Source organism: Saccostrea cucullata, unplaced genomic scaffold, assembly GCF_032062105.1.
Source record: "Saccostrea cucullata isolate Sc308-1 unplaced genomic scaffold, CSIRO_AGI_Scuc_v1 ctg8272, whole genome shotgun sequence".
NCBI lineage: Eukaryota > Metazoa > Mollusca > Bivalvia > Ostreida > Ostreidae > Saccostrea > Saccostrea cuccullata.
The window spans coordinates 11,448-29,512 of record NW_026927184.1 but is presented as its reverse complement, the minus strand read 5'-3'; the positions used below and the strand labels follow the sequence as shown (position 1 = coordinate 29,512).

General features: G+C 33.0%; 1 protein-coding gene and 1 long non-coding RNA gene across 2 annotated transcripts; both read right to left on the bottom strand.

Moving 5' to 3' along the window:
- Positions 1-185: 185 nt before the first annotated feature.
- On the bottom strand, positions 186-17,735 carry LOC134273686 (uncharacterized; the record flags this gene model as incomplete). Its single annotated transcript, XM_062755897.1, has 8 exons — positions 186-230; positions 458-555; positions 9,961-10,485; positions 11,437-11,685; positions 12,930-13,103; positions 13,187-13,408; positions 15,089-15,259; positions 17,000-17,735. Coding segments are annotated over 8 exons (2,220 nt in total), but the record flags the coding sequence as incomplete, so codon positions are not given.
- On the bottom strand, positions 5,192-9,506 carry LOC134273685 (uncharacterized). The gene is made up of 3 exons (XR_009993467.1): positions 9,316-9,506; positions 7,217-7,292; positions 5,192-6,005 (listed from the first exon to the last, which is right to left on the bottom strand). It is a non-coding gene; the product is annotated as an uncharacterized LOC134273685 (long non-coding RNA).
- Positions 17,736-18,065: the final 330 nt, after the last annotated feature.

The following is an 18,065-nucleotide window of genomic DNA, read 5'->3' as shown; positions in this document are numbered from 1 at the left end:
AATTTTCTTTTCCTGAAGGAATGTTTCAAACATAGCCCATGACTGTGGAAGCTCTTCACCCCAGTGATCAAGCTTACACACAACATCAGCAATGGACAGCTTAAGTTTTTCAATGCTTTCATTGTCATGGAATCCGACGGCAAATCGTCGTTTTACATCAATATGTTTTTGCAAAGACTTCTTCTTCATGTCAAGAGTCTTCCATACTTCTCAAAAAACAATTCTTTTTCCTAACGAAAACAAATTCCTTATTTTATTTTGTGCTAAAAAAACTTAGTCATAGTAAAATAAGGTTCATAATCATATAATGGTTGTTAATGTTTTGTTCCCACAGAGTTTATGAAACACATACTTGTATATATTATATTAAATATTTACAGATCAGAAAAACCATAACAAGTGAAAGTAAAATATTTGTGTAAATAATAAATAACTTTACAGTATTCAAAAATGACACCTTTTCTGTTTTGTTCTCACAGTGTGAACCAACCAGGATGACAGGAGCCTTATCACTGCCATATTGATGAATTGACTTCATCCAGAATTCTAGATAATCTGAAAATCAAAGAAACATTGAGTTGTAAGAGTTTTCTTTAAGATAGATTGCAGGACATGATGGCAGACATAAATGAGACACTCTATATGTCAGAGCCATATTCAAGGAGGGTCATTGATGAAACAAACTTATTGTCTTCGTAAAGCTGCACAGAAAGACAAACAAAATAAAACTAGAAAACTGACCAGTCAGCAAGGGCCCCGCCATGGGGTAGAATTAAAAGGGTGCAGCTTACAGAATGATTAATAAATGTACAAAGAAAAAGCAACAGCAACTGTATTCTTGAAATTTCAACATAATTCCTGAATATTCAAAAACCTGAAAATAATATTCTTGTAAAGGATGAGGTGACTTGCGGCCCCTCGTATATTGACAAAAAATTAAATGTCTTAATTTTACTCAAATTTTTGTATGTAACTTATCACTGATATGAATACCTTTATAGAATACTACTTTTAACAAAAATAGAAACGTGATTTGAAAGATATAGATCTTAGAATGGGGTAGGGGTATCATGTTTACATTCAATTCCCATTGCATTTTAACCCCGCCCCACTCTTTGAAGCCCTTAAAATATACGAGCGCAGATAGGTACAATTTTCTCCTTTGGCTGGTCACTGTATTTCATTGAAATCTACCTATATGTGAAAGGAGAAAATTGTACCTAACTGCGCTCACATGCTATTTTTTAAAAAATTGTAAAATCTAGTTGCCCTTTCCCATTATAAACAGATCGACGGAACTAGATTTTCTGACGTAAGAATGAATTCATTTGCTAATAGAGGCACAAGCGATACTTTCTAACTGACCAATCAGCTAAATGAAATTCGTTACGAGTGAGTAACACAAAAATACTATGGAAACATACTTGTAATTTTACTGCTTTCCGATATTTTTTATGCATTTGAGTCACAGATTAAACACGGATCTACATATGTACCATTTCCGAGACCACAGTAAAATTTATATACAGTTACAAACAATTGATAGAATATACATGATATACATTAGTTAAGTTTTGTAGCATGTTTGGTGAGCAATGCGCTACATGTAGGTCTACACGTATTCCCGAGTATCGGTGAATACATGTTTTATGTGCATTTCTCGTCCTAAAAACCATGTATGCTGAAAATCCATGCATATTATGCGTATTTAAACAGAATTGGCTGACCATTATAAAAGTTTGAAATGTAGAAAAGGATAACAGGTAAATTGACCTAAACCACGTGTAGACCTGCGATAAAATGTAAACGTACTAAACCAGCATGTTTTGTTGTTCTGTCATCGGATTGGACAATGACTAAGTGCGAAATAATAACAATAGCCATATAAGGTCTTCTAAGAGACACGCATATCCCTCTAATGTACTAAGACACGCCCATTTTCTTGCCATAAAAGAATATATTCTCACAAACCTGGCCGAATTTAGCTGTGATAGGGTCTCAAAAATCAAAGATAATGCACCATTCCTTATAATTAAAATGTGTCTGAACTATTGAAACTATTCAAAAGGCGTCGTATTTATTCACTCATGTTTGAAAACTACCAACATTGTTGTAGATTAAATATAATTCGTCGTGGAAAAAGGGGCCCCAGATACCAGTTATGTCACCTCATCCTTTACATTAGGCAGTCAAGAACAACTTAACATTGAATTTATATTTAAACAATTATGAATCTTGTGTTATATAAAATGCCAGCCTTCAATGAATGCAAATATCATGAAGGCTTGACCTTAACTTCAAACAAACAGCAGTTGCAGACAAAGGTTTTCATTAATCTTAAAGTGACAGATAAAGAGAAGCCTACTTAATTTTCTGCAGCAGGCTAGATAATTAATCCCAAGGGATTAATTGTACCTCTCTCATCATTTTCTTGTAAAGTTACAATAAGAACTATATCAATATTAATGATAGAATGGGTTTTTTATACAACTACATTAAAAATTAAAAACATTCTTGAATTAATATATTTAAAAAAAAAGGGAAAAAAGTGAAAAAAAGTACCCTTGTAAATCAAAAAATCTTCTTTAATCTATCTCTTGTTTTTAGAATTCTATCAATCATAACTATTAAACAAAAGTAAATTATACAAATTTATATTTAAATCCACATTTCGGAGTGTTCATAGCATTCCAAATTGACTTAACTTCAAAACAAACTTTATTTGCAGACAGAGGTGGTAATTAATCTCAATGTGACAGATAAAGATAATGCTCTGGATTTTCTTCAGGAGGAAAGCTAATTTATGACATGGGACTCCTAGTAGCATTCAGTTTACTGAATGGGAACATCTTCAGCAGTTATCTCTCTTTGCCAATGCATTCTTATATAAAGTTAAGGAATCTACCCCACCACCCCAGCTCCAAACTAAAAGACATAGAGAATCAAACTTAGCATCAAAATATGTATTTCTGCCTATTAAACTACCATACCAAATTTAAACTTGATTGGGCAACCATAAAAAAAGTTATTAGAAAAAACAGAAAATTTGTGGACGGAAGAGTGACAGACGGACAGACGGACAAACACACATTTGGTTATATATTGGGTACATCAAGTCCAAGTCCTATTGGATACTGCTTATTGGATACAAAAAAAGTGTACACACGAGAGAGCATTATTTGGGTAGTTACTGTTCAAATCTTATTGGATATTAATCCTTGTGTCCGTATTTTATTGGGTTTTTCTTATTGTTTTTTATTCATTTCAAATTTATTATATATTTAATATTTGCTGGTAAATTCAGACAAGACTGAAAACCTTTGGTTTTGAACCCATATTTTTGTCAATTTCTGTGATATAGCTCTTTTATTATAACACATAACAAATTTGTTCTTAGCAATTAGGATATTCACCTGTATATTTCAAAATAACTAATATTAAAATATATGAATACCTAAGTGCAAAAAAAAAAAAAAAACAACTGAATTCTGAAAACACAACTCAACACATCCCAGATTCTGTTCAACCTTTCTTGAATAACAAAATTAAGTATTTAAGGAGAAACCTTTTGAGTCATGACCAATAAGCAAATGCCCATTACATGTTGGACAGAATGAAGGTATCCAACAGGCATTGGACAGGTGTCCAATACCTGTTGGGTTGTATTTTGACGAAGGGATTAAACTACCCAAGAACAATTGAACATGTGTACATTGTCCAATTCTATTTGGGTTTCTTGAATCTCCTCATCAAAATACAACCCAACAGGTAATGGACACCTGTCCAACTCTTCTTAGATATCTACATCCCACCCAAAAGGAAAAGGACACTTGTCCAATTCTCTTCTTGGGTTTTTTAAAATGTTTCATCAGAATACCACGCAACAGGTAATGGACATCTGTCCAACTCCTCTTGGATATCTACATCCCACCCAACAGGCAATGGACACTTGTCTAATTCTTGGGTTTCTTAAATTGCATCATCAAAATACAACCCAACAGGTAATTGACACCTGTCCAACTCCTCTTGGATATTTACATCCCACCCAACAGGTAATGGACACTTGTCCAATTCTTCTTGGGTTTCTTGAATTGTTTCATCAGAATACCACCCAACAGGTGATGGACATCCGTCCAACTCCTCTTGGATATCTCGCCCCACCCAACAGACAAATGACACTTGTCTAATTCTTGGGTTTCTTGAATCTCCTCATAAAAAACAACCCAACAGGTAATGGACACCTGTCCAACTCCTCTTGGATATCTACATCCCACCCAACAGGTAATGGACACTTGTCCAATTCTTCTTGGGTTTCTGGAATTGTTTCATCAGAATACCACCCAACAGGTAATGGACATCTGTCCAACTCCTCTTGGATATATACATCCTACCCAACAGGCAATGGTCACTTGTCTAATTCTTGGGTTTCTTGAATTGCATCATCAAAATACAACCCAACAGGTAATAGACACCTGTCCAACTCCTCTTGGATATCTACATCCCACACAACAGGTAATGGACAATTGTCCAATTCTTCTTGGGTTTCTTGAATTGTTTCATCAGAATACCACCCAACATATAATGGACACCTGTCCAACTCCTCTTGGGTATCTACATCTCACCCAACAGGTTATGGACACTTGTCCAATTCTTCTTGGGTTTCTTGAATTGTTTCATCAGAATACCATCCAACAGGTAATGGACATCCGTCCAACTCCTCTTGGATATCTACATCCCACCCAACAGGCAATGGACACTTGTCTAATTCTTGGGTTTCTTGAGAATCCCCTCATCAGATTACTACCCAACATGTAATGGACACCTGTCCGATTCCTCTTGGATATCTTCATCCCTTCAATAGTATATAAACTAAAAGGTATTGGACATTCTTCTTGGGTTACTCAAATTTTTTTTTCATAAGAAAGAAAACCCAATAGGTATTGAACATTGGTTCAACTCTTCTTGGATATTACATCCCAACATTAGAATAAAACCCAACAGGTGATGTTTAACTGTCCAATTCTTCTTGGGTTACCTTATGCCCTTCATTAAAATTGTCAAATTTGTCTTGGATATTTATACTCTTGCATTAGATTGCAAACCCAATACGTATGGCATTTACCTTTCCTAGTTGAATTCAAATTTATCTGCATAAGCATACATAAGTCCAAAACATATTTAATACTTTAATTCTAACATTCCACATCTCACTCAGTGTACACTTTACAAATGATAGGAAATATATAAGCATTTTGTGCCTAAACTATTTGGTTTTAAAGAATTTTATAACCATGTTTGCAAAATTTAAATTTAAATATTTGAACTTGGAGCAAGTCATTACAGGTAGAGCAAGATGCTGAAAACCATATTGATAAATAGATCACACCCTTGATAAAATATTTGCATTCAGTTGCTAAGATTGTGTTGAATTATATGGAAAATTTCCATAATCCTGTTTATTACAGATACATGTACAATGCATATTTTCCCTGCAATAATAAAAATACTTCTGAGATGTAAAAGAATGGATTAAATAGTCACCGATATTTCATGGAAATCACAAACTTAGTTTTGAAGCCGATAAAACAGTGTCGCAGCAGAAAACTCAGTTACAAGTACAATGAATGAATTCGTTGTATCAAAACTTTAAAATAATTGATGCACTATGTCCAAATCTTTTCGACAAATCGGGATAAAGATATTAAATCAAATCATCACTGTTACAAGTCTTAGAGCTAGAGAAAAGTCATTACATGCCCAAATTTTACATGTAAGACTTTGATCCTATATTTCAATAAATGTCAAAATGGTTTTATTTTTGTTTTTGTTCAATACTTTCTTCTTCAGGGTCTCTCATGGCCTATACTGTATGATACCTCCATTGACCCTGCTCTTTTATATTGCCATATGTTTATCCAGTAGCAGTGGTTAGTCTCAGGCAATCTTTGTAATATTCCTCATTTCATGCATGTCCTTCAGTTCTGCCTCTGTCCATTTTATTCATTCTGCAATTAGATAAAGGCATTTCTTTGCCGTATAAAACATGTTTTTCTTGACTACAGCAAGATCACCCTTTATGTTGATCAAACCCAAAGAAGAAGTAGAAGTATATTTCTTATCCAGAAATATGTATTGATAAATAAAATGGAAGAAAAACTAAATTCTATCAACTCTTTTTTTTCTTCTATGTCTATGCATCTTCATCCTACCCCCATCCGCCATAATTTTATCAAAATGGAATCATCATTCAACACACAAAACGATGTTGCATATTAATTAGACAGTATTTTAGTTTCTGATTGTTAAGAAGGAGATTTTAAAAAGATTTTACACCTATTCCTTGCAAATTTTAGACTTCTAATGTAACACTATCAGTACATTAGGGGTACATAATCTTCAAAAACATCTCTACACTTAATGATAAAGCTTTCACATTAGTATTGTTTTTAGCCCAATGGTTCTGCTAAGGAGGATTTAAAATTGACCAAAACCTTAATAACTGCTTTGAAATTATATTGACAGGGACAGAGACACACTTGACACTCCATTCCCCCTTCTTGGGGTATGCTTTGCACAAAATTTAATTAAAATTAACTAAGCTGGATAGAAGTTGAAAATATTAAAAATTACAGTCAAACAGATTATGAATAACTTTCAGCACATCAGACATGAAGTAGTGATCCTTACAAAAAATACACCTACAAGATGAAGCTGTTTTATTCCTTTGAAGTGATACCTAGTATTGTTTTTTTTCCTGTATGCCACCTCTATCAGAACAAAATGTTATACATGTATTAACATAACCTTTGACCGTATAGTACCCCAGTATTTAATTTACAATTAATATGGTTCTGGAACCTACCCTCAGTTGCCCTTTAAACAAATGATTCTAAACTGGCAATGGTAAAGGGCATCTAAAGAATTTAACATAAAATGATAGTACAAACAAGCAAACAGCTAGTGTGCATGAAAATGTTGGCAAACACTAGAAAAAATACTAAGGTACTTTCTCAAACTTAACATGAATACTAAAGAGGTTTTATGTAGCTGTATTGCACATACCAAAAGCTTTCCTGCAGTTAAAGGTTGGTTGCCTAGTAGCTATGTAGTATGTACAAGTTTTTCATTCTATCTCATCTAAATTAAGAAGCAAAAATGTCTCTAAAAATCTTATGGTTGGCATGAAGTATTCCTGTTCATTGTACTGATTACTTACAATTGTCCTATTTCTGAGGGTCATCTTCTGATGGGTGTGTTCTCTGCAATGTTCACTATTGAAGTTCCTGTTTGACCTGTTACATATTGAAAATCCTCAATGAACATAATTATGGTTTTAATTTCCATTGTAATTATTGATTACTTTAAAAAAAAATCTAGACAAATTTATTGTAACATAATGCTTAGGAAAATATTTATGTAATATCAATGGAAAAAAGGAATCATTATCTCCAGTTATCCTAAAATCACAAGTAAGCATTAATCATATAAATTCACATACGTAAACCCATTAGCTTTTTGTGCTATCAAATCATAGCCATCGCTGTGCAATAAAGGAAATCAAGTACTAATCCACAGCTTGGTGGCAATAAAGTTACTATCCCCGAGTAAAAAGTGACAAGCCCAAATATAGAGGCAAAAATTAAAAAGTAACATTGAAAAAAAAGTTCATCGTGAAAAAAGTCAGGGTATTAACTACAGATGATTCTTTTTAAAATTAAAGTTTAATTTAATTTTCGCTAGTAGAATATAATCATATATAAATTAATGATTTAAAAAAAATGAAAAAAAGATTTTAGATATTTCTTTTCTGGTCATCCACTAGTTCGTCTAATTAAAACGAAGCAAAAATAATTTTGTTTTTATCTTGAATCATTTAAAGCCATATATGGCGTATGTACAATGAAAATTACTAGACTAAAAATATAAAAACTTATTATGTGTATCATTACTTTATATAAACATGATTAAGATAGAAATTTTCCATAAATTACAAAATCTAAGTCAATTGCATATCAAAATTTAATTTGGATTCTCGGAATTTTCTCTGACTTGGAAGAAAATACAAAAGATTTAAAAAACACATTACAGAGAAGATAAAATCGTATTATTAGATAAAACGATGTGTTCTCCGTGCTCCGAATTGTATGTAAAGCTTTAATTTAAATGTATTAACCATATTTCTTTACTTAATTTTGTATTTTTCAAAAATATATTTTTGATCAGTTACACCATATATGGCTTTAAAAAAACGCTACATAATTGCATGACACTTATCATTGAGCTGATTGAGTGAATGTATACAATTTAATAATGAGATATCTGCGAGGCATATATGTACAAGCAAATATTGCTATATTAAACAAAGGAAAGGGGGAATTCAAATTAGGAAATAAAAGATCGTTTTAAAGTAAATCAGTCTTGTAGTACTGCAAAATGGATGCAGTTGTAAAGATTTATGCATAATATTAGCATGCTGTCTGGAATATTTCCATATTAGGGAATTTAATAGCAAAAAAGTGTGAAAATACCGGTGGTGCTTTTCATGTATTACATGTGTATTTTAAAATTCCTAATAGCCCAAGGGGATTCCTCGGTGCAAAAAAACCACTAGCCCCATCCTCAAAAATGGAAGCCCCGGGTGTAGTGCGATGCTAATTACACACTCATCATGTGAAATAAATATAGTAGCCCTATATCAATTTCAGTATTGTTTAAAATTAATTAAAACAAATGACAAAAACGATAACTAAAAAAAAATCAAACTAAAGCAGACACTCAGTCAAAATCAAAGACAAAAAGAAGCACTCTTTTGACTGAAAGTTTTTCAGTAATACAATGAATCTCTTAAGTTACATATCAGATGAGATAAACTTACATACAATTATTTAGTTGTTGTCAATTATCCCATTTATCATCATCTCAGCTCACTTTGCGATTTTAATACTGTGTACATGAACCGATAATTTACAGCTGATTAAGTGATTTATGAACACACGATTGTTAAAATTTTCATTTCCCTTTTCAATATACATTGTAAGAACATACTTAGTTGGTCATGATATAAAATTAAAAAATAAACACTTTCGATTTATTAAAGATTATCTAACAATATACGATCATTTACTCAATACTTCTCGCCCTCAAGAGAGTTAAAAAGACAGAGAAAATTCAAAATACAAACAAGTGCAACTTTGGATTAATTGTTCCGATATATCTATTTTAATTTTGTGCACAATTGTTTTCAAAATTACATTAAAATCTATTTTCCTTAAACAAGAACCCAGCAATGGATAAATATTAATCGAATAAACTTACCTTTTCTCTTGTCAATCAGAAAATCTTGTTGACATTAAGTGTTTCTTAGTCGCCATATTTTTTTTCCATGAAAACAAACGTTGTTATGATCAGGATCAACGGAAGTTGATTTTCGGAACTCTCGAGAATTTAGAGTTCCGAATGTAAAACTGAAACAACAAAACACGGTGCGTCCGTGAAAGCAACTTTTTTGGACACTTTTTTGGACAATTCGTCGTGTCCAAGTTTTGTTGGGTACTAACCTGCAAATACCCAGTTAGGGTGTTTTAAGCATATTCAGCGAAACTTCTTATTGGGTATACCCAATAAGCAAAAAGTACCCAATAAGTACAATCTTGGCATGAAAAATACCCAATAAATGCACTCTCGTAAACACGGACGGACAGACAGACAGACAGACGGACGGACAGACAGAGTGATTACTATAGGGCACCCGCAAATCCTTGCGGGGCCCTAAAAATAATTCTCATTTAGGATAAAAATTTCAAAATTAAATGGGACAGATACGCTCTGAAAATATGGAAATTTAAATTATTTCCTTTTTTTATATGTCAATAACATTTATCAATGCATAACATTTTGATCTAATGTGATGGTACTCGAAAAACTATTTTTGGGGCCATATGTGTAATAATTGAATATCACCTCTGTGTGTCCATCCCCCATAAACGGAGCCTTCCTGACAACAAACTTCTTCTCCAACCTTATCATCAAACTTCTTCTCCATATTCAGCACCAGAATGAAGAACGCTCGAGGACTCAGAAAAATCTGGTGTGAGGCATAATATGAACACTGCCCTGCAAAGTCAGTCATGGTTATTTTTTTATCTGGATCTTCTGAAATATCTTCTGCACCTATCTGTAAATTTCCAGAAATTTCTGGACTATGACGAATATCTTTTCTTTCATTCATAACTTCTGCTACTTTTTCTGGTGATGTGGCCCCCTGTGGTTCATGGGATGAGGTAGGGTTAATGTCGATATTACCATGTGATATCTGTCCACTGCTTGATGCTTCAGTCGTACTGCCATCTTCTTCAACTGGTTTCATCTTTTCCTGCGTTTCCTCATCATCGGCTGCATTTTCTGAATGAGATTCAGGAACACTCTGATTCATATCTTTTTTATCAAGTCGAAGTTTAAAGTGTTGCTGTTGGCGTGAAGAATTTGCTGTAAATAAAAATGAATACAAATTTAACACTGTCTCCCTTTGTTGTCCCTGTACTTTATGAAAATATACTTTTATTCTACGTTATATAAATCCGCAAGTCACGAATTAAAATCTCAAGGTACTGAGAGTATCGAGCTCACAAAATGATATACCCAGGCAGCTTCCATATGAGTATGATGTTAAAGTCTTTGTTTTACTATTGAAAAACCAAATATCTGTCCAATCTTAACATCAAGAATGCAGTACGGAATGACAGTATGTAGTAAATATTATGTGAAAGTGTCATTTAACTTTATTAAGTTGTACAGGTTGAGTTGCAAATTTGAGATGGGTACCACCAATATAATGGTAGTTTCTATGTTTTGCATTAGGAAACCAGAAACTTGTGTCCATACAGAGAGTAAAACAGAAAATTTAAAATTTCTCTATATAACAAAGATTCTATGAAAATTTCATGCATTTTATTAAGTAGTAACAATTTTTATTCAGTGGTTAATGGTAATGAAGAGTTGTAAGAGTATGAGTAATAACCCAAAACATAATAAACGGACAGATGGAAAGGTGGATAGGAGGACAACCTCAACGCTATTAAACACCCTACTTTACAAGCAGACAAATAGGGGTAGAGGGGGAGGTGGTGCTTCCACATAAGTTTCAGCTTTTTTTGCATTGTGGTTCTTGAGAAGAAGATTTTTTAATGACCCACCCTATTTTATCTTTTCTTAATTATCTCCCCTTGTATGGTAACCTGGCCCGTCAATTTCACAATTGAAATTTCTCTTCACCCAAGGATGCTTTGTACCAAGTTTGGTTAACATTGGCTGAGTCGCTATTGCGGAGAAGTCGAAAATGTGAAAAGTTTACAGATGGACAGACAGCTAGACGGACGATGGACAAAATTTGATCAGAAAAGCTCACTTACACCTTCAGCTAAGGTGAGCTAAAAATACCTTGGATGCTTTCTTTCACATCAAACACATCTGTGTGAATATCGACTCCTCTAGTTGACCTGATATTTTTCTTTATTTTCTCCAGGTCAATGCCCTTCAGTCTTTCTAACAATGTTGTTTTCCCACTTCCAGCACACCCTATTATCATCCCAGAGGCATGGTACATGGTTGTCTTCCCTTTCTTTAAATTCTCAATGAAATTCGTCACTGATTTGTCTCCCCTTAGGATAATCTGCATTGGTATTCCAACTATAATGACAAAACTCTAACATTACAAAGCTGTGACGGAGTCAAACAAATGATTATAAACAATCATAAAAATAACCTTCTATCATGGAGATTTTTTTATCCCTTATCAGAATGGCAATTAAAAATAAAAGTAGAAAAGAAAGATTAACATTTTTATCTTGATTAAATTAGGCTTTCTAAATTTAATTCCCTGGTTCTCAAAACAATTTTCTCCATTGACCATAGGCCAACAGATGCAACATAATAACATTAAATTTTTCATTTTATAGGCAATAAAGTTTTAAATGAGACAAGTATTTTTTTAATTTTAATTTCCGAATTTTCTTTAACATAAAGATAATTTTTTTAATCACAGATATACTTTCCATTTCTGGTCAAAATTTCTGCTTTATCCATTGCTTATCAGCGTTCTAAACATTGTAGGTAATGTCCTCAAATGTATTTTCAAACATCAATGTAAGGATTAGCCAAAATTTCATTGTAAATGGCTACCGGAAGTGATATTTGAATACTAAACTACAAAACAAATGAGGTTGGAATTTTTTCCCGGATTGGTCTCCGCAACGCCAACTTTTTATTTTATCAAAATACAATAAAATCGGCAATGCGGCTACCTCAAAACGGATGCGCACGGGCTTGAGAACCAAGATTTCAATTTTATAAGGCCTTAGAATACCTTTACTGTTAAAACAATACTCAGCATTATACTTTTTAAAACATAGGTCTGTTTGTCTAGCAATGAAAGCCAATTTGCAACATAATAACATGTTAAAATTTGATGTAACACAAACTGAATTGCGTACTTAATTGACAAAGTTTTAAATGTGACAAGCATTGCATTCTGACTAATTAAACCATGAATCAATAGTTGCATATAAACTGTCTTTAAAAAATGCATAAGTTTTGCAAATTCTTAAATGTATCACTTCTCAAATTACCCAACAGTATTTTCATCCAAGTTTAATTAAATTCTAAAAAAGAGATCCCATGAGTACAGTCTACAGATGACAAAAGGCCTAGGACTCTAACCATTCTTCAAACATGAATGGCTCAGGTGAGCTGAGTGTTTATCGTGTTTGACTTGGGACATCAATGTAAAGGATTAAAAGAAAATAAAAAGATCTGAAAGTTAAGTTATTGATGAAATCACGGACAAATAATATACATATTATTCATTAGCCAAAAACTTCTCTTGTTAAATTTTATGAAAGTAACTAGTTCAGGTGAGCTGAAAATAGACTTACGTTTTCTAAATACAGCTTCATTAAATGACTGGTCCTCCATTGTTTGGTGCATGAAAATATCTTCTCCAAGTTTTTCTAAAAACTCCTCATTTTTTTCTGGCAGCAACCAACAGCAAACTTCATCCTCTCCTCTCCGATAATTCCAGGATCTACAGTACTCGTGTGCAATGTTTTCTTTTTTTGCCCAACTTAAGAAAATATCAGCAGTGTTTATTGTTAAACTTTAATTATTTTACTCTTTGAAAATTTAAGGAAACTAATGTTTTTGAAGCAGACCTCATTGGAAAAACTGATCTCTGATTCATTGAGTTTCAGAACTGGTTTGTAATTTTCTAAATGTGTATTGACAAGTGGCTTTTTGATTTCCTTTGAGTTAAAACTTTTGGCAACAGCATTATATTTGGTCATCCAGTTTACTTCTTTCATGTTTATTTTGTAGGAATTGGAAAGAAGAAGACACATCAATAGTGTATCTCCATCTACAAAATAACGAGAAATATATAATAATGTACAAAATCGGAAATACACACTGAATGTATTTACATCACCAGCTGCTAAAAATTTAAAACAAATTTGAGTAAGTTTCCTATTTATATCTGCATTATACAGATTACAGATCTTCTTACATTGATTCAAATGTTTTTTGAAAAAAAGGGGGGTCAGAGTCACCCATGCAACACAATTGAGGTTGTTTTTCAACTTGTTGATTGAGAAATGATTTGAATTTTCACCACTAGATGATTAATTTTATGTGTATTAGTCATGCCTCTGTACAAAACCCGAATCTTTTAGCCTCTGTACAAAAATTCAATTACATTAACAATTGTGTAAGTTTTTCCCCCCTGGAATCATAACATCAAATTTATATACTAAAGCAACAAAAAGCAAAAAAAATTACCTTGGACCCCCCCCATTGCATTTCACACACACATTTAAATGTGAATTTGTGTTAAAAGAGTTGATGTTTTAGAAGTCATGTCCCCCCTCTCCTACAAGATAGGTTTTTAAGATTTGGCAAGTTTATGGGGTTTATTTACTTTTTATTTTATTATTTTTTTTTCTTTGGCCTTCAAGAAATCACAGGTTGGAATTTTTTTGGACTGGGAGATAAAATATCCCCCTGTGTGGTCCCCCTGGGTTTTATCCAAAAAATTTTAATCATAACTAAATGGATCCACACCTGGCCTTATCAACTCGCTTAAGTGACCTTACATAACGGTCAACACAATAATCATTGTGTCCTGTACACACTTTCCTGTTTTCCTATCACAAGTTTTGGGAGGAATCTGGGCAAAACATCTGCTAAATGGACAGCTAGATGGATAATACTGTAAATGTGAATTTGTGTTGAAAAATTGACCATTTTTTGTTTACCAAAATTGATTTCCCAAGTGTTAATTTTGAAAAATATTTAATCAAGAGTTTCAAATCCTTGAATTACGGATACAAAGGCAACGATTTGATTAAAATTTAGCTTTTGTACAAACTATGTGTGTAAGATTTGATTATAAGTTTTTATATATTGTAATTATTTTATTATAAGCAACAAAAACTTTTGCTAACTGGATCAAGCAAAAGTGGCCAGTGGGTTTTTTATGTTACACATTAAGTATTTGAAGTACACCCCCCCCCCCCCCCTCCTTATGGATTTTAAAAAATTTTTGATTATAATATATCACTATTTTTTCATTTTACTAATTACAAAAGAAATTTTTTCTTTGCTTGTCAAAAAATTTCTAGGTTGGCCGAAAATTTTTTTGGAGCGGTAAAGTTGTAACACACATGGTCAATTCTGTGTCGCTATGTATATGATAAGAAGTTTGACTGTAAATTTTGACCTTAAAATAAAACACACATAATCATTGTGTCCTGTAATACTTTCAGTGTTTTCCTAAAAGTTTTGGTCTGGGCATATCTGCTAAATGGACAGCTAGATGGATAAATAGACAAGGTGATTCTATAATTTATATACCTCCCAATATTTGGTTAAAGACAAACCTACCGGCAACAAGGCAGCCTAGAAATTTTGATTAGAAATTTATTTCTTTCGTATTTAGTTCAGATCATTAAAGGTAATTGTAATTAATAAACATTTATGTGATAATCAAAGTAGAATGATAATTTCCATTGAAATTTCTAAAGAAGGTTCAAACTCATACCTTCTATCTCGTGAATGCTGTCAAACAATTCCTTTATATTTCTAAGGTCATGTCTGCTGTGATCCTCAGAGCTGGTACACTCCACACACAAGGGAACACCACACGGGGTACAGAACTGGTCCAGGGGAATTCTGGGATGTTTCTTACATTTGATGTCCTCCAGAGGGACTCCTGTTCGAAATTTGCCTTAAAAAAAAATTATTGTAAATACTCCGAATCTTTATTAATATTCATGAAGCAAAGGCAATTTGGTAAAATAAAGATAAACATTCACAATCAACACACTATTCATCAAAATGTACTTTAGCTAAGAACTGATGATCTTAACCAAAATCACAGGACCTCTAGAACTGCTTAGAGTTAAAATATGCCCCTGTGTGGTATGCAGCCCTAAAGAATGATTTTGTAACATAACTCCACTGAAAATTCACTGAGTAAGACATACTCTTACAACCCCTGCCCCCAACAAAAAAAAACCACAACACAGTGACATACATACATATATGTGGGTGGATGTAATTAAAAATAAAAACAAACCAACAATTTTCTCATAGATTAAAATAAGTCATACGAGACATCTAACTTTGCTATAATGTAAAATTATTGATATAACTTGAAATAGTACAGCCATATATTACCCCCCTCCCTTCCCTAAGCATCAACACTTAGTTAAAAAAACACAAAAATCAACCCTACATATCTCTGTCGGTGACCTTCAGTGCTTGTAACAGTGTACAGTATTTCCTCCTTCACATTGACAATATCTTGCACTTACTTTTGATACTGGCAGTAATCATAAAATATTATTTCTAGTAATAATGAAATATTATTTTTAGTAATAATAAAATAATTTAGTTTTATGGACCAACTTTTTTGAAACAAAGCAGGAGGCTAAGTTATGTTTTTATCAGGAATTCTTTTCACACTTATAATGAAAAGGGGGGTAACTTGATTTTCTTCTTCAACTTCAAATACAAAATTGAATTGTCTCCCTTCCATTAGCAAGCCACAGCAGTTACATTCAGGCTTATTCTTTGCCAATTTTTTAATTTTGTTCATAAAGTTGAAATGAATCTTAAACTTTACTATGGATTTTAAGTTTGAATACTGTTCAATTATTTCCATATTTCATCTAGAAGTTTCTCATACACAAAATGTCAACCCAGTACACAGTGTAGATTTACTGAACACCTGCTACAGAAATACACAACATTCCTAGACAGAGCTGTGTTAATATCAATGGTGTCTATATCTAACTGTCAACATCAGTACAAATTGACATGTGATCTAAATGTAGACTTACTTTAAGTGAATACATTATAAAGGACATTGTAAAAAAAAAGATGTTGAAATTTAATCCGCTATTTCTCAAAAGTGATCATGTTACCATGTTTACACTAAATTTACTTTAATATCGAACAAAACAGCACAAAATTTCAAAAGTTGAAAATTACTCCAATGACAGTATATGGTACATGTATCTATAATTCAAAGCCGGTCTATCAAACAAATATATACTAGATGTATGAATGTACAGCAAGATGTTTCTGAGATAAAAATTACAAAAAAGTTTGACATAAGATTCAGTGTATATAGAGTTCAATGTACATGTAACAATCAGTGATTGAAGAGTTACACACAACATCTTACAATTAATTACAGACTGGAAGTAAATCTATTATTACTTTTTAATCTATTAACATCTTTATAGTCATCAACTTCATCTTTAACAGCTTATATTTGTTGTTTACACAATGCACAGTCATTTCTGATCAAACTATACCATTTGTAAATAAACACTACATGTAAAGTTATTCTTAAATGACCTCTCTATTATAATGCAGTTATTTAGTACTGGTATTATATTATTGTACAATACAATACAATAAAACAGACTACATTATTACTTACCAGTCAGAGAGTCTGTATCTACCACTCTGTATAGGTTGACTGTTTTGTTGTTGTATGACCCTACCCACAGTAGGTGTGTGTCCTCATCATAACTCAGGCCCCGTGGATTGTATATCCCGTGTTGTTGTGTCTTTATCTCTGTCAGATAGTGACCCTCACTATCTAACATCTGTACTGAGTTGGTCCAATAATCACACACCAGGATGTGTGACAGCGCGTCAGTACAGATTCCACGTGGTGATAGTCGGGATCCTGATGGAGGACCTGTGTAGGAGAATCGGTAATTACCGTCACGATCTGTCACCATTACAGCTTCACGGTTAAAGTCAGACACAATAACATCTCCATTGCGGTTCTCTGTGATGTAGTGAGGATATATATACAGTCCCTGACCTGTGTTGTTGTAGTGCTGTATGGTCTGGATGTTTTCTCCTGTGGAGTTATACCGCACTACCTTGTCTTCTCTCTCTCTGTCATCTCTATACATCGTGACCAGCAGGTCTCCAGTGGAGGGGGAGCTGTAGACACACACTGGTCTCCATGGTGATGTGTTGTACTTTATTATCGTAGTCTTTTCTTTGTTATCTTTAGACAGTTTAATGATGTTTAATTCACTGTCTATATAAATTAGATCACCATAAAAATTCACAGTGTGTCCTCCCCATACATTACTACCTATATCTGTCACGTGATCTAGTTCTTCCCCTTTAGTGTTTGTCAGTATAAGATTGTCATATCATCACTGATCCAGACCCGGTCTGATGTAACACGTGAAATGTGACGACAATCACTAGCACCAGACACGGTGACAGATTTCTGGTACACTCCTCTATACATTATTTACAGCAGACATCTATTTCTTTATCCTGATGTTTTATAACAGAATCCCGTGTGGATTTCCTCAGTCAGGGAGATCTCTCTGTAAATTACAACATTGTAACAGAATTATCTACATCAGTTACACGTCTCTCTGTAAACATTAAATGTTTTAGATCAATATTTTATCTTAATATACTTCTTATAATTAAATCTAGAACAATAACTTGTCTCTGTTCACAATTAATCA